Source organism: Drosophila rhopaloa, unplaced genomic scaffold (genome assembly GCF_018152115.1).
Source record: "Drosophila rhopaloa isolate 14029-0021.01 unplaced genomic scaffold, ASM1815211v1 contig_163, whole genome shotgun sequence".
Lineage (NCBI taxonomy): Eukaryota > Metazoa > Arthropoda > Insecta > Diptera > Drosophilidae > Drosophila > Drosophila rhopaloa.
The window spans coordinates 11,848,672-11,874,361 of NW_025335043.1; the positions used below are offsets into that span (position 1 = coordinate 11,848,672).

At 42.7% G+C, this 25,690-nt stretch overlaps 8 protein-coding genes across 8 annotated transcripts; 5 read left to right on the forward strand and 3 right to left on the reverse strand.

Annotated features, from left to right (window-relative positions):
- Positions 1–4,653: 4,653 nt before the first annotated feature.
- LOC108040048 lies at positions 4,654–6,669 on the reverse strand. Its single transcript, XM_017117277.1, has 2 exons — positions 6,553–6,669; positions 4,654–6,444 (listed from the first exon to the last, which is right to left on the reverse strand). Exons 1-2 carry the CDS (start codon positions 6,667–6,669, stop codon positions 4,654–4,656), a joined length of 1,908 nt encoding a protein of 635 aa, XP_016972766.1.
- A 924-nt stretch (positions 6,670–7,593) lies between these two features.
- On the reverse strand, positions 7,594–8,449 carry LOC108040053 (predicted GPI-anchored protein 58). Its single transcript, XM_044457753.1, has 3 exons — positions 8,373–8,449; positions 7,873–8,107; positions 7,594–7,842 (listed from the first exon to the last, which is right to left on the reverse strand). The coding sequence occupies exons 1-3, from the start codon at positions 8,447–8,449 to the stop codon at positions 7,594–7,596; spliced, it is 561 nt and encodes a 186-aa protein (XP_044313688.1).
- Positions 8,450–9,471: 1,022 nt separating this feature from the next.
- On the reverse strand, positions 9,472–9,867 carry LOC108040049 (pollen-specific leucine-rich repeat extensin-like protein 1). The gene has a single exon (XM_017117278.1). The coding sequence runs from the start codon at positions 9,865–9,867 to the stop codon at positions 9,472–9,474; it is 396 nt and encodes a 131-aa protein (XP_016972767.1).
- A 4,771-nt stretch (positions 9,868–14,638) lies between these two features.
- On the forward strand, positions 14,639–16,327 carry LOC108040050 (extensin-3). Its single transcript, XM_017117279.2, has 3 exons — positions 14,639–14,746; positions 14,840–14,905; positions 15,039–16,327. The coding sequence occupies exons 1-3, from the start codon at positions 14,639–14,641 to the stop codon at positions 16,185–16,187; spliced, it is 1,323 nt and encodes a 440-aa protein (XP_016972768.2). The 3' UTR covers positions 16,188–16,327.
- A 1,410-nt stretch (positions 16,328–17,737) lies between these two features.
- On the forward strand, positions 17,738–18,746 carry LOC108040054. The gene is made up of 2 exons (XM_017117284.1): positions 17,738–17,820; positions 18,367–18,746. The coding sequence occupies exons 1-2, from the start codon at positions 17,818–17,820 to the stop codon at positions 18,682–18,684; spliced, it is 321 nt and encodes a 106-aa protein (XP_016972773.1). The 5' UTR covers positions 17,738–17,817; the 3' UTR covers positions 18,685–18,746.
- A 1,768-nt stretch (positions 18,747–20,514) lies between these two features.
- LOC108040052 (extensin) lies at positions 20,515–21,252 on the forward strand. Its single transcript, XM_017117281.2, has 2 exons — positions 20,515–20,554; positions 20,619–21,252. The coding sequence occupies exons 1-2, from the start codon at positions 20,552–20,554 to the stop codon at positions 21,126–21,128; spliced, it is 513 nt and encodes a 170-aa protein (XP_016972770.2). The 5' UTR covers positions 20,515–20,551; the 3' UTR covers positions 21,129–21,252.
- A 275-nt stretch (positions 21,253–21,527) lies between these two features.
- LOC108038090 (extensin-1) lies at positions 21,528–22,715 on the forward strand. The gene is made up of 2 exons (XM_017114806.2): positions 21,528–21,638; positions 21,697–22,715. Exons 1-2 carry the CDS (start codon positions 21,636–21,638, stop codon positions 22,621–22,623), a joined length of 930 nt encoding a protein of 309 aa, XP_016970295.2. The 5' UTR covers positions 21,528–21,635; the 3' UTR covers positions 22,624–22,715.
- Positions 22,716–23,982: 1,267 nt separating this feature from the next.
- On the forward strand, positions 23,983–24,892 carry LOC108052030 (proline-rich extensin-like protein EPR1). The gene is made up of 2 exons (XM_017134347.1): positions 23,983–24,019; positions 24,084–24,892. Exons 1-2 carry the CDS (start codon positions 24,017–24,019, stop codon positions 24,759–24,761), a joined length of 681 nt encoding a protein of 226 aa, XP_016989836.1. The 5' UTR covers positions 23,983–24,016; the 3' UTR covers positions 24,762–24,892.
- Positions 24,893–25,690: the final 798 nt, after the last annotated feature.

A 25,690-nucleotide genomic window follows, 5' to 3' on the forward strand; every position in this document is an offset into this window, starting at 1 on the left:
GCTGCTTGCACCAGTATTTATTTTAGCTTATTTATGAGTATATTTATCTTAAAACGCACACTCCAACTGATAAAAGGGGATTAAGTGTTCAAATCAACATTATTTATGCGTTTAGAAGTGGAAGGCAGCCGATCAACTCAAGCTAATCAATTTGTTAAGAGGCAAAGTAAATCGAAGACTGCAGTAGTAGCAGCGGCTACTCTTGGGCCATGATTAATGATGAATTCGGAGAGGGGGAGTACATGTTTTTGGCCACATTGCTGTGTATTTGCAACACCGCAGCCGAAAAACTCAGCCATGAAGCAAGGCTCGTTAGAGGTGCCAAGAACTAATCGGTTCCGTAAAACTGAAGGATAAAACTGCTGATCGATTCTGCGAAATTCGCAGTACAACTTGGATTGTGGATGGGTCAAAGTAGAGCTGCGAAAGTCAAGGCCATGATCTATGTGGCTGCCCGAAGACGAGGGTATTGATGGCGGGGTGGGATGGTGATGTTGATGTGGATGGTGATGGGGATCGTGCCGGTGATGGATGGTTGTCACGCGCCACCAATCGGCGCCTCGTGCTCGCCGACGAAAGTCGAGGCTCTCGGAAGACGACTCTTTATAGCACCAGTTTGGCTAATTAACGCGGGGCCATTAAGAAGTTGGCCAGTATCAAATAACAACTATATCATTTTTCCTATTTCCAAATGCATTAACATTTAGTGCCTTACAATTCTGGTTTTGTTTTCCATTGTTCGCCTGAGATAAATCATTTCATTTCCTGTGTGTGTGCAGCACTAAAAAAAATAGTCGCAAACTGCCGGTATTAACGAGCTGAATTTATGGCTTTGCCAATTTACATTTTAATCTCTGGCCACATCGCGCGTTCTAGCATATTCTGGTCCAGTTGCCCATAAATGTTCCACACGCATGCTGCCAGTCAATAGATCACGATAACCCGGCCAACGCATCATCTGACCCATCCTCATCTTATTATTATTATCCATCAGTAGTTCGGTGAGCCGGTCCGAACACTTAAAAGTTCCATTTCGGAATCGCGGTTTATGCCGAGAAATAGCAAAATATGCAAATTAGTGAATGGCAGACGGGGTCCCATATATTCGCCCCATAGAATGGCACAAAAACCCATCATAATGGCCACAGACAACACTTAAATTGTCAGCTCTGCTTAATAAGTAAGCGTGGGCCCCAAATTAGCGTAACCCACAAAAGGAAAACAGGAGAGCGGATTGGATCGGCGACTGATTGTGTTATCGGATAATATATATATATATATAATAAATGGGCACGTTCGATCGGTCTCCCCAAATTGGAGTTTCCGAAACGCTATATTCCAGATTCAGCCTGCTATCGCCTTTGCATTTGCCTTTGCCTTTGCATAATCCCACAGGTCGCGTCGCTCTGTCTAACAAAAACCATTTCGAGTTGCCTTAATGTATGCAAATTCTATTCTAATTAATATTATAGCCATTCGATTTTTTGCGATGTCTATGAGCTTAGCAGGCGGCAACTTCTTTCTCGTGGCTGCTGCCTTTCCTTTGTCTTAGTCTTTGTCTTTTGGCCGGCATAGTCACACGCGCTAGTTAATTTAGTTTTTAAGATACTCTAACTAGGGAGGTTTCGGTCTAATAAACTACGATACTAAATTTCAATCAATAAAAAATCAATTTAATTTTAAGAAGATCTATATTTGTAAGGACTTTACAAAATATACGCTCTGAAAGTCATATTAGTATAACAATGGTGCTCAAAGATATATTCTTAAGCATTAAAGGAGTCTACCAATTTTAATTAAATTTTGACTCATTATAATTCTTTAAAAACAAATGTTTGTTTTTTTATGTTTATCATTGGAAATAAAGAGTAAAATCAAGTGTAAATCATTCTCACGCATTAAAGAAATCTACATATATTAATTTAATTAAGAGCTAGTATAATTCGTATTAAGCAATATTTGTTTGTTTCTTTTTTTGATATTCAACATTAACATGTTGAAATAAAGAGTAAAATCATGTCGTTTTAGAAAGAGCCTAATCTTCACTAGCCAAGTACACGTTTTAGTCTTTTATGATAAATTTAACGTTTTTTCAGCCTGTGATGCTCTTTTTTCGCTTAACTAAAATGTATGATAAATCATTCAGGAAACCCGTTTTCAAATCGCCCCACTCTTCTGAGCCGGCGACTAGAAAGTGCCACCATGAAGCGCATCTCCAGCGATCAGAAAACAAAACAAAACCGAAAGAAATCCAAAATATAAAAATATAAAAATACAAAAATCAACGCTAAGCAACAGGGCAACAAAAAACAACTCCGCACACTTTTAGCACTCGGCTCGGGGCCAATAAATAATGGATACGCGTGGCAGCCGAAATTTGGCAAGTTCCTTTCATGTAATTCAGACTCTAATTCTGATTCTGATTTTGATTCTTATTTGGGTTCTTATTCCGATTCTATGGGGCTGCCCGCGGCTCATCGAGTGGTTTTCTGTTTGATGGCTGATGGAAACATGAGGCTTAAAGTGCGATCGCGCTTGAAAAATGTATTTTCGGTTGTGGGCTGTCTAAAATTAATTATGTGGCTGCCAAGTGCTGAGAATTAATCATCCCAACATGTGGAACTCTTCGATTTCGTCGGCTATGTTTAACGGATGACGCAAGGCGGACTTACATGAGATTGGATCAGATCTGATCACAAAAACCTATAGGCACGCAGAGGTATCTTGAAGTTGGCCATCTGGAGAAGTATTAATTGATAGATTCACAGAAAGAAATTAAAAAAAGTTAATTCTCGTTTTAGCGCTCTTGACTTTTGATAATAAATAAAACTGGTTTTATTATCAGAAACTTAATATTCATTTTAAATAAATATGCAAATTCAATGAGAGGTAATTTAGTTCAACAAACATTTGAAATATATTTTTCTTAATTTTAGTATGAAAACGCTTTTTGGTTATCAATTTAATGAACGGAAAAAGACAAAACGTGAGCAAAATTTACATTCGTTCAGAAAAATATATATTATAACAAAATATAGACTGAGAATATAAGTATAAACAAACTGTCCAATTTTAAAATTACATATGTTTTTTGTGTATGAGAAGTTGAAAAGCCAAAAAAAAATATTTAAATATATTTTTAAACCAAGCTGAACACAAAAATTAATATCTGTATAATTTCATGACTATTAAATAAATAAAAAGAATGTTTTATTAAGAAAAAACGACTTGATCCTCCTTTTTTGTGGCTCTTTTGAATTTTATAAAATGTTCTTTTGAATTTAACTATTGAATAAGTAATTAAGCTCTATTATTACAAGTCGTAAAGTGATCTGAGGTTTTGTTCAGTGTCGATGGAAAAGCATAAATTGAAGACCCGCAATGTTTGATGGCAATAATTGCCAAAGAAGCGGGTGGCTGCGGATCATTGAACTCCGCCAGCCCCACGATGAACCCACTCACTCGCTTTGCATAGCCACAAGCCGGCGAAATTCGCACAGACATCATCCAAAATTTATTTCTGTAATCAGCGGGCTTTGAATGCCCTAGCGGTCTCCGTTAATTTTATGCCGAGCTCCTCCGTAGAGTTTGATCCGAAAGTTTGCCATAAATTATTTTAATTTGATGCTACTTGTAGCCATTTTTTTGTATGCCCTGTTGCGGGCATTTTGGCTCACTTAAGCGAGCTAATTTCACCAGGCGAAGTGCGCTGATTTATGGGCGGCAGCTAAGAGCTTTCTATGGGCCGTGTATTGGGTCAAGAGCCGACGAGATCGGCAAATCCGCTCTGACCTACAGTTGGCCCAAAAATAGACGGACATGCGAACAATGGACAGCCCACATTTGATTTAGGAGTCCGTTCGCTAATACTGACATTGATTGGCGAATTTGAACATTACTAAGGCCCGCCTTAGTCTGACAAAACATAATAATCATAACAAACAAAACACACACATATCGATGTCTTACAATCGCGCAGATTTTCATATCCATGGGTCACAAATGCGACGAACCTAAAACGGATCCACTGAATCTTTTTGGCCAGCTCACCTCTATGCAGTCAACTGGCCAAGATTGGCTGCCCGGTGAAACAATAGATTTTGTTTTATTTCTATTTTGATATCACTTGATTGGATTTGCATGAGAATCGAATCTAAATTATTGCATAAATTTATGCCGACAATTCATTTTGCCCACATGTGTGCGAAGCCTCTCTCTCGATCTGAATCTTGATGTGCCTCTATTTCTTTGGAGCTCTGAACTAGTTTTCCTTCCGCGTACCCCATTGGGATAAATATAAAACTTTTCCATCAAAGCCAATCTCAGTTATTGTCAGAACATAAATGCCGTAATTTATTTGCTCATGTTTGTTTATGTTAATACAGCTTGGATAAGTTTATTCTATAAATATCATGGTTTGAATTGTATGTAGTCCGGTTTAAAGTTGGATTAAAAGCTTTCCTTTGAAAGCTTTATTTTTAAAGCCGTGTAAAATACTCGACAAACTTTTCAAGCGGAAACGGAAATGAGCACCATTTTTATTGCCCAAAAGTATGCAATAAAAAATGAAACAACCTTTGTTGTGACTGCTCTTGTAGCAAATGCTGCTAAGTATGATTTAATTTTGGGTATTATATGTTGTTTTAATACATTTTAAAACTCGAAGCTATGCTTGGGCTTCTTGTAGTGATAGCCATCTTCACGGTAATCGGTATCGTACTCCGAGGCTGAAGTTCCCAAGTCCGCTTGCTTTCGCTTCGAACTGCTCCTGTGGGATCGATGTTTCTTAGGAGCAACCACATATGAAGACTGCCGGTTACTGGCAGCAAATCCCAAGAATCCTGGCTGAGCTTCGTCATCCGCATCATCGTCATCGGATAGGAAAACAGAACGCTGATTGGGATTGACCGATACCAAAGCCTGCTGATGACCATGATGTGGATCGCTGTAGAAGTTTCCATCAATGATGTTGGTGTCCTGTTGGTTTCCCAAGGCATTTGTGGGTCCCTGAAGATGCGGTTGGCCAAACACGTTGCCATTGAGCACATTCAGGCCTTGGTAATTGGCTCGATTGGGCGGACGTCGGTTGAGGCGTGGTACTTGTCCCGCAGCCAACTGGGCACCCACTGATGGGTCAAACTGGCCCTGGTTGGGATCAAAAGCTCCCTGATTAGCGGCCAATTGAGCTCCTGGATTGGGTCGCTGGTTGGGAACACCCTGAGCAGCTCCGAGTTGTGCTCCCAAAGCGGGATCAAAAGGTGCCTGTCCTTGTGGTCTCTGATTGGGAACACCCTGAGCAGCTCCTAGTTGAGCGCCCAGAGCGGGATCAAAAGGACCTCCAACCTGCAAGCTGGGATTGAATTGGTTTTGCAGAGGAGCCTGAGCCACAGGACGTTGAGCCACCGGTGCCTGGCCACCTCCAAAGGATGGGTTATAGGGGGCACCTGCAGCTGCTTGGGCGCCGAACGAGGGGTCGAATCCTTGACCAGCTCCAAGCTGAGCTCCTCCCGCAAGTTGACCTCCGCCGGCAGCCTGTTGACCTCCAGCTGCGGCATTTCCAATGGCTCCCAGTTGAGCACCCAAAGAGGGATCCACAAAGAAGTTGAGTCTTTTGCCCCCTCCATATCCTCCATAGCCTCCATATCCTGGTCCCGTAGTTGGACGCTGGCCATTACCCAGAACGGCCAATTGGCCACCAGGAATGGGAGCAGGTTGACTGGCTGGAAGATTAGCTCCCGTGGGGGCCAAAGCACCAGCGGCAAGCTGGGCTCCTAATGGATCAGAGGGTCCACAGCCAGGTGCAACGTTTCCGGGTCCAATGAACTGGCAGTTGGGTCGAAAACCTGCACCAGTGGGAGCCTGAGCACCAGTCGGCGCTTGGGCTCCAGCAGGATCCTGTGCTCCTGGCGCCAAATCCGGGCGAGATAGGGAGTTCAACTCCGAGTCCTGGGACTGCACATTGATCTGAGTGTGAGTGTGGAACACCGAGTTGGGGGCACTGGCGTAAAGAATCCGGCTTGGACGACGGCGACGATAAACCACTTGAGTAGCAGCCGGCGTAAACAAATCACGATTGTAATCCGTACGAACATGGGGTTTGCTGTGCTTGTAGTGGATGTGCTCGGTCTTCACCTCGGGCTTCTTATCATAGTGATGGTAGTGATCCACTCTCTGTTTCTTTGGTTCCTCATGGTGGTGCTCCTTGTACTCCTTGGGGTGTTGTGGCTCCTCGTGATCATCCTCCTTGTGGTAAACCACTTCACTAGTATGCTTCTCCTTCTTGTAGTACGGTTGCTCCTCCTTTTCCTCCTGAGAATGCTCCACATCGTTATCCTCGTGATCCCTTGAGTGGTGATGCCGCTGGTGTTTGTGGTGTTTCACATGGGAAACATCCGCCAGGCAGGCGATGGCCAAAAGGCTTAAAACCAGGACCAAAAAGATTTTCTAGAATTTAAAGAGGTTAATAAGATCCCAATCCTTGACTCATGGTTGATCTCTTACCATTGCTCAAGTGCCAGTGATTCCAAACAAAAGTGGATGCAACTTTTATACTCTCTTCGGATTTATTTTGGTTGCATCCCCACATCGAGCCCCCAAAATCAGACCGAAATCGAAAGCGAAACCTGTTGTTGAGCGTGAGAAATCGATTCTGCGCTTTATGTGACCCATTTGTTCTTATTGAATAGCCGCAATTTAAATTCTAATGAATATTCTCAAGCACAACGAAAGTGTCCCGTAAATTTGTCAGATCAAAGCGTTTGAATTTATTGTCCTAAGTACGCTGCACATGCCGCCAATAATATATGGGTTCCTTGATCTTACTTTTTGGGACACGTTCTCGCCTAGCTCAACAAGTAGCGAAAGTTAAACTCTAAATACTTTGTCACTTATTTCGTAATTGTTTCAAAATAAATTATATTTTAAGTTAAACACGGTTGAATGTGTTTTGTAGGTTCGACAAAATGTCCGCATCTAAGTTCAATTAGAGCTTAATTTGTTACTAAAAACTACGAATTTTATTGTTACCAAATTAGCCATTTAATTTGTAAGCAAACATATATTTTATGAATGTAAAGAAATGTAATAGATTGGAAACATTTTTTTCTGTAAAACATAAAGGAGTTTTTATTATTGCTTTGAGATGAATAACTATTTCCGCATAAAAACGAACAGATGTTTGTCTTTTAGAGCTCGCTTTTATTCCATCTTCATTCTTCACAAACATAAAAATGAAGTCATATTAACTTTAGGTTATTCATTTAAGAATTGCATTCCATATTAATATTCATTAATAATGATTTAACGCTTTTGCTACTTTGTACATTTTGTTATAGATTTTTTTTTGGTTGAGAAGAATATTTGTTCTTCTTTATAAGAGTTTCTTTTCCTCATTTGCTTTTTCGGTGTTTCTTTTGCATAAACTCAACCCCAAACCATTCTTGAATAATAAGATAATTATCATATTATCTTTTTTAATATTTTATTGCTGTCGCATTAATTTAATGTCCAAATAAAACTACATGTTCTCATAATTTGTTACTGCGCTTTTATTGTTCGTATTTCATTATCATATAATCATAACCATTGGCATTCCTAAGCGCGGTGCTTGAACACACGGCGACGGACGGTCTTGTACTTGTATCCCTGCTGGCTGGCGGCGGGCTGGTTGTACTCGTAACCGGAGCGGGAGGCTGCGGGGGCGCAGGCGGCGGCCTCAAACACGGGACCGGAGGACTCGAAGGAGGGAGCGGCTGCGGGGGCAAAGGACTGGACTGGAGCGGGTGCGGGTGCTGGGGCCGAGAAGCTCTGCACGGGAGCGGAGGCGGCGGCATGGTGGTGCACCTGGGGAGCAGGAGCGGGAGCACGGTGCACCTGGGGTGCGGGTGGCACATAGGTCCTCACTGGAGCGGGGGCAGACTCAGCGGCGTGGAAAACTGGAGCTGGAGCAGCCACTGGAGCGGGAGCCGGGGCAAAGGACTGGACGGGAGCGGGAGCAGAGGCAGCGGCATGGTGCACTGGAGCCGGGGGCACATAGGTGCGCACGGGGGCGGGAGCAGAGGCGGCCTGCTGGAAAACTGGAGCGGGTGCAGAGGCGGCGGCATGGTGGACTGGAGCTGGGGGCACATAGGTGCGCACGGGGGGCGGGAGCGGAGGCAGCCTGCTGGAAAACTGGAGCGGGAGCAGGAGCAGGAGCGAAGGTCTGCACAGGAGCAGAGGCGGCGGTAGCTGGGGGCACGTAGGTCCTAACTGGAGCAGGAGCAGAGGCGGCCTGCTGGAAAACGGGGGCAGGGGCAGCCACTGGAGCCGGAGCAGAGGCGGCGAACTGATGACGGGGAGCGGAGTACGATCTCACGGGAGCGGGAGCGGCAGCCGGGGCATTGTAGTTATAGCCCGATTCGGCGGCCACACAGCCAACAACAGCCAAAGTCAAGATGAAGAATTTCTGCATATATTTCTGAATATACCAACAATTATAATACCAACAATTATAATCCTCAAAGGCACCACAGCTGGCAGATCCTTACCATTTTCGAAGATCTGTTTGCTTTCGGGGCAACGAATCGAATAATGTCTTCAGCCGTCGACTCCTGTTCTTTTATACAAAACTGCGAATTTGCGGTTCCAAACGGAAGTTGTGAGTATCATAAATCAACGGAACGTTTTTCGCGTCGAAAAATTTGTTTAATTAGGCAAACAGATACCTCGACCACGGCACCAGATGGGGCTTGTTTTTATCAGTTGGGTACGCGACGGAGTTTGGATTAAAAACTCTCATTTTTTTAGCTGTCATGCGAAATATAAATATTCATTAGAATACCCATATCATAGATTTATTTTTTGGTGGGCAAAACAATATTATCGCAAACCTGATAGTTTAGTTTCGTCTTGAAAAGAGCTTTTTTAATTCACCCAAGCTTTTGGCATAACTAGACTTGAGTTGGTTTAATGAAAACAGTAGCTGCGATTTATTTATAAGTCGATCCAGACCAAGCGGTATCACAATTAACTGGTTATAAACTATCTGAGTCAGCCGTAAAGATTATCCACTAAAACCAAACAAAGTGCTGAAGCTAATGGCTCTATGTTCCGCTAACTAGATTGATTGACTGATTGATTAATTGCTCAGGGAAGCCTCAAGACCGCGGCTTCGTTCAAACATATTGAGGTCTGAAATGCTTCCTCTAGAGGTTATTGGCTTCGGGGGCCCTTTTTTGCATAATAACATTAACTGTGTTGACGCCCTCCACTGATCTGCAAACTAAACAAAGTCTTTGTTTATGATTCTGAGCTTTTTCTTTATTGCCTTTTTAACTAATTCGGGAGTATGCAAATTCGAATTATCGAAACGAGACATCCACATTAAATGTATTTTTGCATTTCATTAGAATATAGTTGGCGTCGTGGGTTAAACCACAAACCAGTTGCTTAGAAATGTTGTTTTATTTTTTCGATTCGGAATGGTGAGACATCTTACTGGGGTGGCAGATAGGTGTTACGGGGTGGTAGGTATGTATTACGTGGGGCAGCCACGGAGATCACCTGTGCAACAGGACGGGAGATCACTTGGGGTGGCAGGTAGGTGTTATGTGGAACCACATGTGGGGCAGGACGAGCAATGGTCACCAGTTGTGGGGCAGGTCGATGCACGGGGATCACCTGGGGCACCACCCTGGGGGCGGGTGGCAAGTAGGTGTTCTGTGGCTGAACCACCGGGCGGTGGATAATCTGCTGCTGAACCCTCGGGACCTGGATCACCTGATGCTGCACTTGAGGTGGCAAATAGGTCCTGGACAGAGAAGCACCAACCACTCCCAGCAGAGCCACTGCAAAAGCCACAAAGATTACACGCTGGCGGGAGAAAAACATTCCATTAGTCCCGATTTTGCAATTATTAAAAACAAATCCGATCGAAACCCACCATGTTGATCACTGAAAGTCGAACAATTAAACTGTTTTTTTGCCTGCGGAACATTTGGTATTTATAAGACATTTTGGGTGGAACCCAAAATATATAGTATATATAACAGTAATCAGTTTGAATCGTTTGCATATGTATGGGTATTGTCTTTTTAGATTGCAGTAATCTGACAAAATGCTGTTGCGAATGCGACCCATAAATAAAAAGCAGTAGTCCAAACACTGGTTCCATGTCTGCAATAAAACAATTACGCGAATCAATATGAGTTAGAATTTTTCAAATTGAAAGTAGCTCTTCAAGTCCATAAAATCAATTTAGGTAGATGCTTTCACTTTTTTTTTGGGGATTATGAGCTAACCAATAATAGCAGTAAATATATTATTTTATTACAAAGTCGAGTACAGGATACTCTTTATTGAATTTCTAACGAAATTTCTTTATTTATGTGATAATAATTTTTTTTTGCTAAAATTTTTCGGTTTTTCGATCAAACTCCTTGGAAATAATGGTCAGATCTTGGAATGTCATACCTCGTTATATTCGTTACAAAATTTTCAATCCATTGGTATTCTCAGCAAAAAAATTTTTTTTGATCCGAATTTCGAAAAAAAGACGATGTTACCCCTTATAAAAAATGCAAAAATCGGTCAAAAAATAAATTTTTCCAAATCCACATGGAATTGATTGTATAGGTTCTCAGCTGCACAAAACAGTCATTGTTTTGGCTGTGCGTCTTATTTTGGAAAAGTTAGCACCAAAAACCCTTAAAAAATGTGTAAAAAATATATTTAATGGCAAAAATCCGGAAAAATCATCTCAATTATTTGGTTTTTTGATCAAAACCCTTGGAAATAATGGTCAGATCTTGGAATGTCATACCTCGGTAAATTCGTTATAAAATTTTTAATCCATTGGTATTCTCAGCAAAAAAATTTTTTTTGATCCGAATTTCGAAAAAAAGACGATGTTACCCCTTATAAAAAATGCAAAAATCGGTCAAAAAATAATTTCTTCCAAATCCACATGGAATTTATTGTATAGGTTCTCAGCTGCACAAAACAGTCATTCTTTTGGCTGTGCGTCTTATTTTGGCAAAGTTACAACCAAAAACCCTTAAAAAATGTGTTTTTAAATGTACATATTTAATGGCAAACATCCAGAAAAATCATCTCTATTTTTCGGTTTTTTGATCAAAACCCTTGGAAATAATGGTCAGATCTTGGAATGTCATACCTTGTTAAACTCGTGACAAAATTTCCAATCCATAGGTATTCTCAGCTAAAAAATTGAATTTTCGGCCAAATTTCGCAAAAAAAGACGATGTTACCCCTTATGAAAAATGCAAAAATCGGTCAAAAAAAATTTCTTCCAAATCCACATGGAACTGATTGTATAGGTTCTTAGCTGCACAAAACAGGCATTATTTTGGCTCTGCGTCTGATTTTGGCAAAGTTACAACCAAAAACCCTTAAAAAATGTGTAAAAAAATGCAAAAATCCGGAAAAATCATCTCTAATTTTCGGTTTTTTGATCAAAACCCTTGGAAATAATGGTCAGATCTTGGAATGTCATACCTCGTTATATTCGTTACAAAATTTGCAATCCATTGGTATTCTCAGCAAAAAAAATTTTTTTGATCCGAATTTCGAAAAAAAGACGATGTTACCCCTTATGAAAAATGGCAAAATCTGTCAAAAAATAATTTCTTCCAAATCCTTTTGGAATTGATTGTATAGGCTCTCAGTTGCACAAAACATTTATTCTTTTGACTGTGCGCCTTATATTTGCAAAGTTACAACAAAAAATCATATCGATTTTTCGGATTTTTTTAACTCCGTACCCATATAAAAAAATTGTTTAATTTTGTTTTGAATCTTTTATTTGATACATTTTTGTTTCATATTTATATATTTTTTTAAATACCCCTTGAAATTGCAGGAAACTTCGAAAACGATAGTACCCATTTTATGAAGAGTACATTTTGTTAAGATTTATTGCCCCCATATTCATTATATGACACCATGCATGCCTTTCTGACTAAACAACGTTAAAACGGGTTGTGGTTGGGGCTATCTTTGGATCTTTGAGATGTAACATGTTAACGACCAACTTTCTGGAGAACTTGTAGGCAAAATATTAGAAATAAATCATTGTTATGGTTAAGCCGAAGAAATTTTCTAAGACATTTAAAATGTGTTTTATTACAGGCAATTAAGATTGTTATTTTTTTTTTATTGTTTTGGAAATAAATTAATTCTGTTAATATCTTACTCAGTAAAATATAGCTTTTTTTTATTAGTGTGATCTGATACTATTCGTGACCGCCGTTATTAAAAACAGTGATCTGTTGCGTATTGGCTTTAACAGAGTTAGTCGAGACACGAACCGCAAATGTTAGCCACAACGGCTGGTTCAAAGATTATGTTAAATTATACTTCGAATTTATGTGCTCTTAATGCAGATTTATACAGCCCGAAAGAAATTTTGTTGTATTTTTAATGAACTTTAGCTTTTTGTTTTTGTTTTTGTTTCTGTTGTCGGTTGTTGGTTTCGCGGTTTCGTTTTGTTCGCGCCAAAAGTTGCCAAACATCCAGTAAATATTGGCCTGTAGTTAGTTGCCTGTGTTAACTCGGCTTCCGTTGCGAGCGGCTAATTGATGCCCACATTATCGCTCCCTCTTTGAAGATTAATGTCTGGCATTAGGTGGCGGCTTATGCTAGGATTGATAAACAGTTTTCAAAATTATTTGCATGCATCGGTTGGAATTTGGTTTCAGATTCGTATTCGGATTCGGTTTTGTCTGGGGGAACTCACAGATAGGTATGAATAGAACAAACTTGTTCTTAATTATGCCTAATGTGAAATTTATAAACACTAAATTCAAAAGCATTCACCAAACTAATTGAACCGGTTTCAGGATCGATTCTGCGGTTCTGCAATTTCCGATCCCCGTCATACGAATCCAACGCACGCGTGTTTAGCAGTGCACATATTTGGCTATTTCAACAAAACGCTGAGCAAATACATTGGGTAGAACACACATTTGCATAAATATATATGGTTCTATATATTCGGGACTGCAGAATTCTAAACTTGTTTACCGTTTTGCGGCATTTACCCAACATTCATATAATTAAAACGCGGGCAGAAGCGGTGTTTTGATTTCGGATGAAGTAATCAGAGCTAATTTTTAATATTAGCGGGTAGATGATGGCCTGAGAACTCATTTAAATGCCGGAAACTTTGATCCGATCAGGTCAAAACACACATCAAATTCCGACAAATTGGCTGAGTCGAGAACAGCTAAATGAGCCATCTCAAGTTTCCAATGACTATGGCATAACGTTTTACAATCACTTGATTGACGACATAGTCAAAGTCATGACGTAGATAGTGTGATTTAAGTTTGACTTTCAAACCAGATTTCATCGATACTAAGAGATCTGCCCTAAAGATTGCGTAACACATCTACGATAATAGATATTAGACCAAAAAACCCCCGAAATTCTAAAAAAAGAACAGCATAAATTTATTAATTGCGTCGGTCAACGTTCGACCTAGCCATGTTTGGTGGGAATTCTTGGAATTCAGTCATCTTTAGCGTCATAGCCAAAGAGGATAATAATATGTTTGAATCAAGAAGCAATTAACGCAACAATCTGAAGTGAAAGATTTGTGTGCGATTATGGCTTTAAAAATAAATTGATTTAATTAAAATTCAAATCGATTGTATAACAATCGGGTTTGAGCGTAGGAATTCAAATGACCAACATTAAAAATCAGTTTAAGAGTGCAACTTTTGTTTGCGTAAATCGATTTGTCAATTGGCCTCAAAGAACAGGAATCTAAAAGACTGGGTTAAGAGTGTAAGGAAAAGTTGATATTGCTGTTGTCCTTGCAACGAGCCAAGGCAAAGGTCAGTTTGAGGAGGTAACTGCATCGGGAACCGGTTCCATCTCACAGCTGACCCTTCTCCAGCGGTTGATTCATGCACCTGGATGACGTTGTTGTCCTTCGAAGGTGTGAGTAATTGCAAAAGTTCGAACTGGAGGAGGAGGGGGTTGAGATAATTTGGAGCCACGAGCCAGAGGCGGAAACTTGGAGAATTTATGCAAATCCCCCAACGCTCTCTGCTCTCATAAATAAAACATTCCAATTCAGTTTTATTTTAGAACCGCATAGATGCGAAATTAATTTATGCTTTTCGTCGCGCTAACCAGCTCGATACCTAGCTCTAAACTAGATTTATGTGGGGAATCATTTAAGAGTGCTATTGTCTATGTCTTGGAGTGCGAAATGGCTCCATCATTGCGATAGGCCCGACGACAAATTGGATGTCATAAGGAAGAGCACCGCAGAGCTGGTTATCGATCACAGCTAGCCAAATATTTGCAGATTATCGAGCATGAAATTGCGCACGCATGCGGGACCTCCATTCTCGGTACCCCTCCACTTTCCGATTTATCCCACAAGATCGTCCATATTTCACCGGTTTTTCTTGAATTCAAATTAAACTCTTTTCAAACAGCTCACGAATCGCAGCCCCTGCTTTTAAGTTATCACATATTTTAAAGTTGTCTTTGTGCTTTCTTTGGGTTATGATTTTTATTAGATTCAAGCTCATTTACGTTGGTTCTATTTGGTTCTGCATGTTCTGCTTTTTTTTTGACCAGACCAAATTCTAAATTAGTTGCCAAAAATATACATTTCGCCTGGAATATGACGGAGAACGAGATAGACCGTAAGTTTATGGGTGTCGTTCTGAGGGAGCTGCGTTGTCGACCGAGGCAGAGACGTCAGCAGCAGCCGGTTAACCAACCCAAGCAGGTTCTGTTTAGTTTTCGGGGCTCCGACGAGAAGCTTCTGCCGTGAAACATCTTTGGGCCATCCTGAGGCGCTGCTGAACTATAAATAATGTAGACTCGAGCAGAAAAGGCACAGTCACAACTCAGCCTTCGTGGTGTTGAATTGGTTCTGAGCAAAATGGTAAGATCGCAAGCCGAGGATCGTGGATCAAGCGCTGCACTCGGTGGTGGATACGAATACCGAGCTGGCAGACGGCGGGATAAATGGATTTAGCAGGCTGATCATCTGACCGCTCTGTGTTTTGTCTCCCCAGAAATTCCTGATCGCTTTCGCCTTGGTGGCAGTGGCCAGCGCAGATGTCTCGCATCTGTTCTCGCACAGCAACAACCTGCAGGAGGATGGCTACCACTACTCCGCACCCCGTGCCCCAGTCGTCATCGATGTGCCCTATGTGCAGCATGAGTCTGCCCCCGTAGTGGTCTACGAGGCGCCCAAGCCCAGGCCCACGCCCGCCCGTCCCGTCTACACCGCCCCCGCAGTGGTCTACAAGCCGACGCCCGCCCCCGTGGTCTACCACCCCACGCCCGCCGGCATCCTGAAGGACGATGGCTACCACTACGCCCAGCCCTCGGTGAAGTTCGAGGTCAAGGCTCCTCCCCCACCGAAGGTCGAGTACCTGCCTCCCCCACCCACCAAGAAGGTGTACGTTGCCCCACCAGTGTACGTCCCTCCCCCAACCAAGAAGGTCGTCGTTTACACCCCACCCCCACCACCACCACCGAAGAAGGTCGTCTACACCCCACCCCCGACTGGCATCCTGAAGGACGATGGCTACCACTACGGCCAGCCCTCCGTGAAGTTCGAGGTCAAGGCTCCTCCCCCACCAAAGGTTGAGTACCTGCCTCCCCCACCCACCAAGAAGGTGTACGTTGCCCCACCAGTGTATGTGCCACCCCCAACCAAGAAGGTCGTCTACACCCCACCCCCAACGACCAAGAGGGCTTACGTCGCCCCCAAGGTCGAGTACCTGCCCCCCGCAGAAACCCAGAAGGTCGTCGTCTACACCCCACCCCCACCACCACCGCCGAAGAAGGTCGTCTACACCCCACCCCCGACTGGCATCCTGAAGGACGATGGCTACCACTACGCCCAGCCTTCCATCCAGTTCGAGGTTAAGGCCCCTGCTCCAGTCTATGTGCCTCCTCCACCAACCAAGAAGGTCTACGTCGCACCCCCAGTGTACGTGCCACCCCCGACCAAGAAGGTCGTCGTGTACACCCCACCCCCACCACCACCACCGGTGTACGTCCCTCCCCCAACCAAGAAGGTCGTCGTCTACGCCCCACCCCCACCACCACCACCGACCAAGAGGGTGTACGTCGCCCCCAAGGTCGAGTACCTGCCCCCCGTCCAGAAGGGATACAGCTACCCCAACGACCCCCAACCCTCGTTTAACTATTAGGCTGACCGAGCACATTGTAAATACACAGATTAAGTATTAGCCATATTTGTGAACGAATTGTGAAAGAGTGGTTCGGCCTTTCGCAGGAAAGCCCAAACCACTTGGAGTAAACGTGAAAATAAAAATCTTTCGATTTTAAATTCTGTCTTTTAATATCCGATTAACTGAAAACCTAACCATGGGAATAATTTGAGCTTAAAATACAAATTCGAAAAAGTTAAGTACTACAAAAGATCGGAAGTTAAATTACAATTTATTCCCGATCTTATATATTTGGTCATTTATCATATGAAAAATAAAATGCAAATTAAATGGCATATAAGTGTTCAAGAAAATACATGAAAATTTATAACTTTCATAAATCAGTAAAGTTTTTCTCAAGTTGTATGTAGAATTTTAAAATTAAAACATTTGACTTTTATTTGCAAAAAAGCCTTTTGATATGTTATACATTTTACTTTAATTTGTTAAACCCTAAAAGTATGCAGCATCTTGTGGCAATCTTAACAGAATTGATTTTTCCATAAATTTTTTAATAATTCATTGAAATTATTTATTTAGATTAGCAATAAATATTAAAAGAAACCTTTAAACTTTACTTTGATCTAGAAAACGAGTATACAGTACAGAAATTGAATTTAAAATCCAATTCCTAAATGCCAAAAGGTTGAAAGCCTATAGTCCAATCCAATCTTACAGCAGTACTACCGCGTTCCCACAATTAAATCGAAGTAAAATATTGTCTGAATAATGCTTATTCCAGTTATTAAAGTCCATTTGTTCTCTGATTTCTTTTGTCTGCCTTTCTTTGGCTAATCAATTAGAGGGTGTGTCTCCATTCAGATCCCGTTGGCAGTTCACAGCAAGTGAGATTTCCGTCACATAAACCAGCCCAATCAATGGCCAAATGGCTATTGCAATCAATCTTCCAATGTCCACTGAAATGCGATGCCATACTATAATCAAAATGTCAAGTTGGCATGGATAAATTGTGCGATCGTCGGCGGATCTGCAGAGCCGTAAAAAAACCAATGAAACGGAAACGTGTTGAAACGCCGCATTTATGCGGTTCATATGACCAATGGATGGGGCAGGGCTGCATAATTGAATCGCTTACGAGCCACTCGGATCGGATCACGTGGATGGGGGCAAACACAGATCCGTCAGAATCATTAATTCGAATACAAATCGACAAACAAATGCGCCTGAGACAAAAGCAACGCACTGACACTTGACCCCACAAAACAAGTCTTAGCCTTGGCAATGGCGATGTGGATACCGATGTGGATACCGATGTGGTTGGAGATGGAGATGTTGTAGCATTTTATGTGAAGTAGCAGCAGTAGCACCGCCATTTGGCCCAAGACATCGATTCGTTTGTTTGTTTATCTAGGGCCGCTCACTGTTTCGGTTTATGTTTTGGCTTCAGCACAGTCATCACGATCGGCCTGGCTTGGCGCAATTAATAAAATGAGGCAAATGTGGCGAACATATAGAAGTATAAATAGTTTGGGCCCAATCGCCGGCGCCTGCATTCGCTTGAGCAACGTTCCACTGGCAGCGACAACTATTACGGCATTCTCAAAGGTCCCCATCCAAGAAATCCCCTTCTGAAGATCATCATAGCATCATGGTAAGCGATTGTCTTTAGTAGCTTGCCACCGGCACTCACACGGATAATAATACCACCAAAACATGTGTTAAATCAGTAATTTTTCAAATCGAAATTGCAGCCATTTGTGGCATGCCAACACTTGACATTTTAATTTTGAAAGGAACTAACAGATACTCAGCATAATTGATAATCACATTAGTGCATCTCTTTGTTTAAAGAATTAATCATTTGCCTACTTTAAAAAATATCTTTCTATGAATTCTATCAAATCAAGTTATTTTTAAATATAACTCTATTGAATGCATCATCAAACGAATTTGCATATTTTGTTTTGAGCATTTTATAATTTTATACTCCTATTTATGTTCTCAAATCTAGTTTTTTTAAGTATAAACATCACTAAATGGATTATAAAAAATATGTTTTTTTTATTGAAAGCATTTTAACAGTTTTTATTGATCTTTGATGAGCGCTTAGATCAACTGGATTTATTAATTTGAATGTAGCAAATATATAATATGGATTTTTGTTAAACGTACGTTTTTTCACAATTTATCCTTCTAGCGCCTTTCGATGATCTGTATTTTCCTACTGGCAATTTTCCTTGCCGCCCGAGCAGATGTATCTCAGTTGGTGAGATCCGGCAATGGATTCGTGTACGACGTTCCCAAGGTCACGGAATTGGAACTGGAGGTCAGCAACGAGTTTCCCACCGGTGAGGAGTTCCCCCAGGATGCCATTCCAGTGGCTCCATCCGATGCAGAACTTGGCCAAGCTGAAGAGCCCGAGGAACCAGTTGTGGCCGCCGAATCCAGGAGTACTCCATCCAAAAAAATCAACGGCTACAAGTACCAGATTCCCAGCCGGCGCTTCAAGAGCTAAAGACCCACCTTAGTAATTTGAATTTGTACCAAAGTTTCGTAAAGATAATAAAAAAAAAAACAAACCGAGATCTAGCAGCGTTCCTTTCACAATTTAGGCCCTTGGACAGGGCTTATTCCAAACACTTATTGCCTTGGAATCGGTTCAGAACCAGATTCACAGCTTAAAGTTGTGGCTTCATAAAATAACGAAGTATAAAATGTCTCTGACCAAATACTTCTAATCTAAACCGGTTGAATAGTCACACAAAATTTGCACAGATTTGCAAAATATCATAAAAACTGAGGCCTAGCCAGCAGTGAGATTAATGCCCATAAAGAACGACAATTAAATTCATAATCGGCATAAATTACGCGCATTTTGGCAAAAGGCGAGCAGAAACGGGGATGGTTCAGCACACGCCATCCGATTCCGGCAGTTGACAATCGATCAGCTCGATCTCTAGCGGGCGGTTCAACAACCCATAGTTTTTCTTGGCATGCGATGAAACAAAAAGTGATAGTTGAACCCAGTCTAGTATTCACTGTTTTGTTATACAATCGCAGCCGAAGACGCTAATCCAACTAATTAGTTGATTTAACGCTGCTGTTAGAGCGATGGGAAATTTTTCATAAGCCTAAGACATTATTCAAAATAGTTTTATAGTTGTGTAAGCATCGTGTCTAAATAGAGCGGTAAATAACATTCTTTTTAAATTTTTGAAATACCAATACCAATTTTATAGTAATTAAATAAATCTGAAGCAATATTTGAGTGTTTCATTTTTAGATTTATTTCATATTTAGCAAATGGTTATTTATATTTGAAAATGATCGGTATGTTTCCTCGTTTACACTTATCTGTAAGCTCTTTACCATCCTCTCCGCCTCTGCAATACTGCTCGACTGATCTGTAACTGAATTGCTTCCGCAAGATCATGTCCAGCAGACAGCTTCATTGACCATCTGTCCATGAAACGCTGACCACTCAAACTTCTTGAGTTGCAAAAGGCAGCGCGAGCCATAATTATTATAAATGAAGTCTAAATGATTTATGACAGCCAGCAGAGCACGCTTACAACGCTCCCAGCTGCGGAACTAACTCCTCAGATGCACAGAGAAAAATAACATAAAATGTTTAAACATTTATTAGTTTAAAATAACATGAACTTGAGGAATGTCAATCAAGAGATTAAGTTGGCTCAAATTAATCAACTCAGACATAAATTGCGTAGCTCTTAGTATTAGCACACAAGTATTAATATATCCAATAATTACCATTTTTAATGTTGTTTATAGTTTTATAGATTTATCTGGGGCATCTTTGATTATAATGCTGTCAATTTCTGAATATTCATATCAATAAGATCACAAATTTGATAGGCAATTTTGGTTGGTGAATATTAAATTGAAAGAGATCTATATTTCTCTGTGTGCTAGGCTTTGTGCCCCATGTTCCGTCGGAAGTGGAGGCTTACTTTTAACACCGTAACAAAGACCGAAGTGGTAACCGAAAACCGAAGTGACGACGTTGATGAAAATCATCGGCCCAGTAGGGCCCAAAAAGACATAATGGTTGCAGAGCGGCGATGCCGAAACAATGATGGCGATGTGGACGCAGCTACTCTGTCAACTTCGGCGCACTATTGTGGCGCTAATCATTCATATAAACATAGCGCTACAGATACAGATACAGATACATTTACCGATACAAAGAATGCCGTGGGGCTAGCGGAGTTATATCGATTTAAATGATAATAATTGGCCTCTAGAGCCACGGACAGTATCGATCTGTTTTAGAATTTTGACTATAAATAAACCGCCGTCGATGCAAATGGTCATTCATTTGTGGTTTAAGAGCTCAAGGTGTCAGACATATCATAACGGACATGGTGAGTTCGCTCAAATGTGGCTCTATGGAACAGCCTGAATTTAACGACTTGCGAACTATTTTAGAAGTTCTTCATTTTGGCTACCTGCCTGCTGGCCCTCGCAGCTGGAGATGTATCGCATTTGCCGCTGGAACTCCTGGAGGAGCATCATGAGCATGGCTATGGCTATGATTACCCCAAGCCGGTGATTCCATTTGTGATTACCTCAACGACGGAGGCGCCACCACCGCCGCCACCAACTTATCTGCCACCACCTAAGCCGGTGCCTACTTACCTGCCTCCTCCACCACCAACTACCACCACTACCACTACTACCACCACCACAACCACTCCTGCTCCCACTCCTGCTCCCACTTACCTACCTCCCCCACCACCCACTACCACCACAACTACCACCACCACTCCCGCTCCCACTCCTGCCCCCACTTACCTTCCTCCACCACCACCCACTACCACCACCACCACAACGACGACACCTGCACCCACGCCGGTGCCCACCTACCTTCCACCCCCCCCACCTCAACCCGAGCCAGGTTACCACTACGATGCGCCCGCCCAAGAGTTCATCTTCTAAACCAAAAAAAAAAAAGCAACCACCGAACTGAACATGGAAGATTTCCCCGGATTTGTTTTGTTTTAAACCGTTTTACTAGGCTTACGTTTACATAAGGCTAAAAACTATCTCAATAAACGCTGTTTTGTTAACCCCATTAGCATCGATATCTCTCTAATATAAAATGGGGCAAAGTGGTGCAGATGTTCGAGTCAATCACAGTCAATTGTCTGGGTTTGGGATTTCGTCGCATCCACTGCATATTCATGAGCTTCTTTGTTGTGGAGAGCCAATTTAGCCGAAATCGCATTAGTTGTTTGGGGTAGAGAGATACCACACGCCGATAATTGGCCGGCCTCAAGTTCATGAAAACTAAGAAAAGTGTGAAGAAAACCAAAGTGGTCAGCTGGTTGAGGAAGCTGCGATCATCGTATAAAAGAGGTAGCCAACGACGTTATTGACATTACTACCTGTTGTCAGCAAACGGCAGCAACATCATCTCAATCAGTGGATAATCTCTTCGAGAAAATGGTAAACAGCAGCAGGATTATCTCTCTTAGCAGTGGTTTATCAAGTGATTTCCTTGCAGAAACCCGTGCTGATCCTTGTGGCCCTGGCAGCCTTTGGCGTCTGTGTTCGGGCAGACGTCTCGCATCTGTATGGAGGCGGAGGAGGAGCTGGTTACCACGACCACGGGCACGATCATCATCACCACCATGATCATGGGCACGATCACGATCACCACTTCGATGCCCACTCGCACTCCCATTCATCGCACGATCATCATCACGATCTGCACATCGATCTGCACTACCAGCCGGATCACCATCACCACCACCATGAGGCCAAGTTTGATATCCCCAGTGGATACAGCTATGGAGCTCCGGAGAAGCCGCGCCAGAAGTACCTGCCTCCCAAGGTGGCCCTCCCCCCGCCACCACCTCCTCCGCCAGTGGTGCCCAAGGCCACTTATCTTCCTCCCTCGAAACCAGAGACTTTGTACCTGCCCCCCGAGCCGGTGGCCAAGTACCTGCCACCCAAGGTCGCACCCAGCCTGCCTCCTCCACCACCACCCCCAGTCCTGGCTCCCAAGCCCACCTATCTTCCTCCTAGTCAGCCGGAGACCAAGTACCTTCCTCCACCGACGCCGCAGGTGAAGTACCTGCCTCCTGCTCCAGTGGCCAGGTATCTTCCACCCAAGGTTGCACCCAGTCTGCCACCACCACCTCCTCCACCACCAGTGGCTCCCAAGGCACTTTATCTGCCTCCTGCCGAGCCAGAGATTAAGTACCTGCCTCCTTCCAAGCCCGTGGAGAAGTATCTACCTCCTTCCAAACCCGTGGAGAAGTATCTGCCACCCAAGCCCGAGCCACAGTATCTGCCACCCCAGCTTGAGGCGGACTTCCACATCCCAATCCCATCCTACGCTCTTCCCTTGGGTCCTGCACCCAGTCCAATCCACGATGCCGAGCCGGGTTACCATTACAAGGCCCCACTGCGTCGCTTCAGGCACTAGGATCATTAACCACCGAAAAAACCAAACAAAACTCATAAAACCTGCATCTAGTTTTAAGCTGTACAAATTAAAAGCAAATTAAACCCAAAAAACGAATTGGAGTAGTCAATATTACACCACTCTTCGAACTCTTTCCCCATCCTCAAGGTCAAAGATATCGAACTCAAATTGCTGTCACCCTGCCCCGAGGGATCCACATGTGGATTTCAATCTGACCCCCAAATCTGATTGCGGCCAATCAACCGAAGTAGCCAGACAGCTTCGGTTTTAGCTTTAGTTTAGCTTGATCATCACCTGCAGTGTTCATAATTACTGTCTTTTCGGATGAAAAATGATGTTCGTCTTTGGTTGAAAATATATTTAGGAATTGATCGCTGGATGCGGAGTCTGTTACAAAAAGATTTGAGCCGAACCAAAATCGCTAATCGTCAATTGCAGCCGACAGCTATGGAGCGACAGTCGACCTCTTTCAATGTTGCCGAGAGATGGGGCAAGTCTTTCAAAGCCATTATCAAAAAAGTGCCCTGAATTAATTAGTTAAGCCTTCAACGAATTGGAGATGCTCTTTCGAAAAGGGTTTAAGTGGTTTCAAAGAAGGTGCTTTGTAAGTTAGTTATGATTTATTCGTTTTAATAGTTTCCTAAAGTTAGTCTATTAAAGGGGAGAGATTGAAATTAGAGGCCAATATAATTAAAAATTGGGCTTATTGGATACTTGGGAAGTGGCGTATAAAAGTCACTTAAAAATTAAACTAAAATATTAAAGCACTAAAGAATTAAGATTAATTAATTAGAATTGGGCAGTACAAAAAAGGACAATAGTTTCTACTTTAGATATGCTTTCTAACACGATTAGACACACAACTAAATAAAACCTCCAGTTTCGTCTATAAAATAACAGGATTAAAGTTATATTGAACTGTAGACTTTTATAAGAGTTTTAATAACACCAAAAAAGAGTACGTTCAACTATTAATCCCAATCATTGCCTAACCAAAAACTATTTTAAATAGTTGGCAAACGCAGCATCGATCGTAAAACCCAACACGTTTATGGCTCCCAGCCATAAAGAGCTCTCTGGCCGGGCCAAAAAACAAAAGCCAACGCAACGAGATGACTTCGAATTAAGAGATTTAATAAAAATTGAATGCCAATTCCCAATACCGGCTGTCAAAGGGGCGAGACCCCTAAACGCCGCTTAGCTGACATATAGTCAGTAAAGTCAATATAGTCAGATCGCAGCCAGATCGTCTCTCGCGGCGTCGCCGTTGACTTTATAGCGACCACTGACTCAGGTTCAGGTTCTCTAACTGTATAAATAAAGAAGCACTTGCCGGAAACTGTATCACTTTGGTAGAGGCCGTCGTCGCAGCAAGAACGTTCCACCACAAAAAATGGTTTGTGCTTTTGGCTTCAGGGACAATCAGTTGGGATTCTAATATCGCTTATTATATATTTCAGAAAGTCCTTATCCTGGCTGTTTGCAGTCTGGCTCTGGTAGCCGCCGATGTCTCGCATCTGTTCGGTCATGATCACCATGATCCCCACGATCATCCTGGCTACAACTATGACCCGCCGAGCATCCCCTTTGACCTGCCCACTCCGGCTCCAGCCTATCTGCCCCCGGAACCTGTGACCGTTCGTGTGGTTCCCGTGACTCAGCCGCCAGCAGTTTACTTGCCTCCCGTGACCGTGAAGCCTGTGATCCCGATTGTCAGGACTCCCAAGCCTGCGTATCTGCCTCCTCCTCCTCCGGTTGTGAAGGTCAACCCGCCTAAGCCCGCCTATCTGCCTCCTCCACCACCAGTGGTGAAGGTCAACCCTCCCAAGCCCGCTTATCTGCCTCCTCCACCACCGGTCGTCAAGGTCAACCCACCCAAGCCCGCCTATCTGCCACCCCCACCACCGGTTGTCAAGGTCAACCCACCCAAGCCCGCCTATCTGCCACCTGCACCCGTGGTGGAGCAGCCTCGCTATGTGGCACCCGCTGTAGTGCCCACCTACAAGATCCCGATCCCCTCGTACGCCGCTCCTCTGGAGGAACCCGTGAACACCTATCTGCCGCCCCAGGAGATCGTGGTGCCCCACAGTGATGAGGGCTACAACTACGATCCACCAGCAGAGCCCTTCCTATTCTAGAAAGCAATCATCCTCAGCCATTTTGTATTTGTTGTCTTTGAATGTCACACGTATTTACCTGTAGTTATTTATTGTTTACCAAGCTCAGCCTGCACTAAAAAACGAATAAAGCTTAGCACTGCGAAAACGTATATTCCCATGTTTAATATCCTGTTCTGAACGTGAACTTGAGGGGGGAAAATCCTATCACAAGAGAGGCCACAGCCACGAACTCGGCTCAAGTGGCTCGACAGACAGCATAATTGCCCCTGGGACAGCTAAAAATATGGCTGAGTGCGGCAGTTTCATTCATGGGTAATCCAGTTGTGGTTTATTTTGGGAACTAGACTGAGTAATGCTATGTGGCCAATTCCGGCTTGATTTATTGACACCACAAACAAACCCAACTATGAGTGATTGAAGTGAGCAGCCATAACGGCCATAAGCTCTAATTTTATGGACCGTATTGTGGCTGAGCTTCAATAAACGACAGACTTATAATTTATGACACCACCTTAATTGCTCGAGACAATCGCTGGCATTGTTTAAGAGGTGTGAAGATACACCTTCGACCCCCGGAGTTCTTTTAATCCGCCCACGAAGCTGTGAAAGTGAAATTAATGCGATCAGGAAGTTGAACATATTTTCGGTGCTGCCATCAACGGTGAAGAAGCCGAATGTTTGTTGACAAAATGAATTGCTTTTATGCAAATTCGCCGTATGATCTAATGACTGGGAACTCGTTTTCCCTTTAAGCCGCCCGCTTCTTTCTGTCAGCAAATGCAAATTAATTAGACTATTACGTTTATCTTCGGTTGAACGCCCAACAATGATTTACTTAAGAGTTTTTATCTACGGTTGTTGCTCTTAGTAGCGCCGTTTAAATAAACACGGCCCATAAATTATCTCTCTCATCATTGATTTTAGAAAGCAAAACTGATGACCCCAGT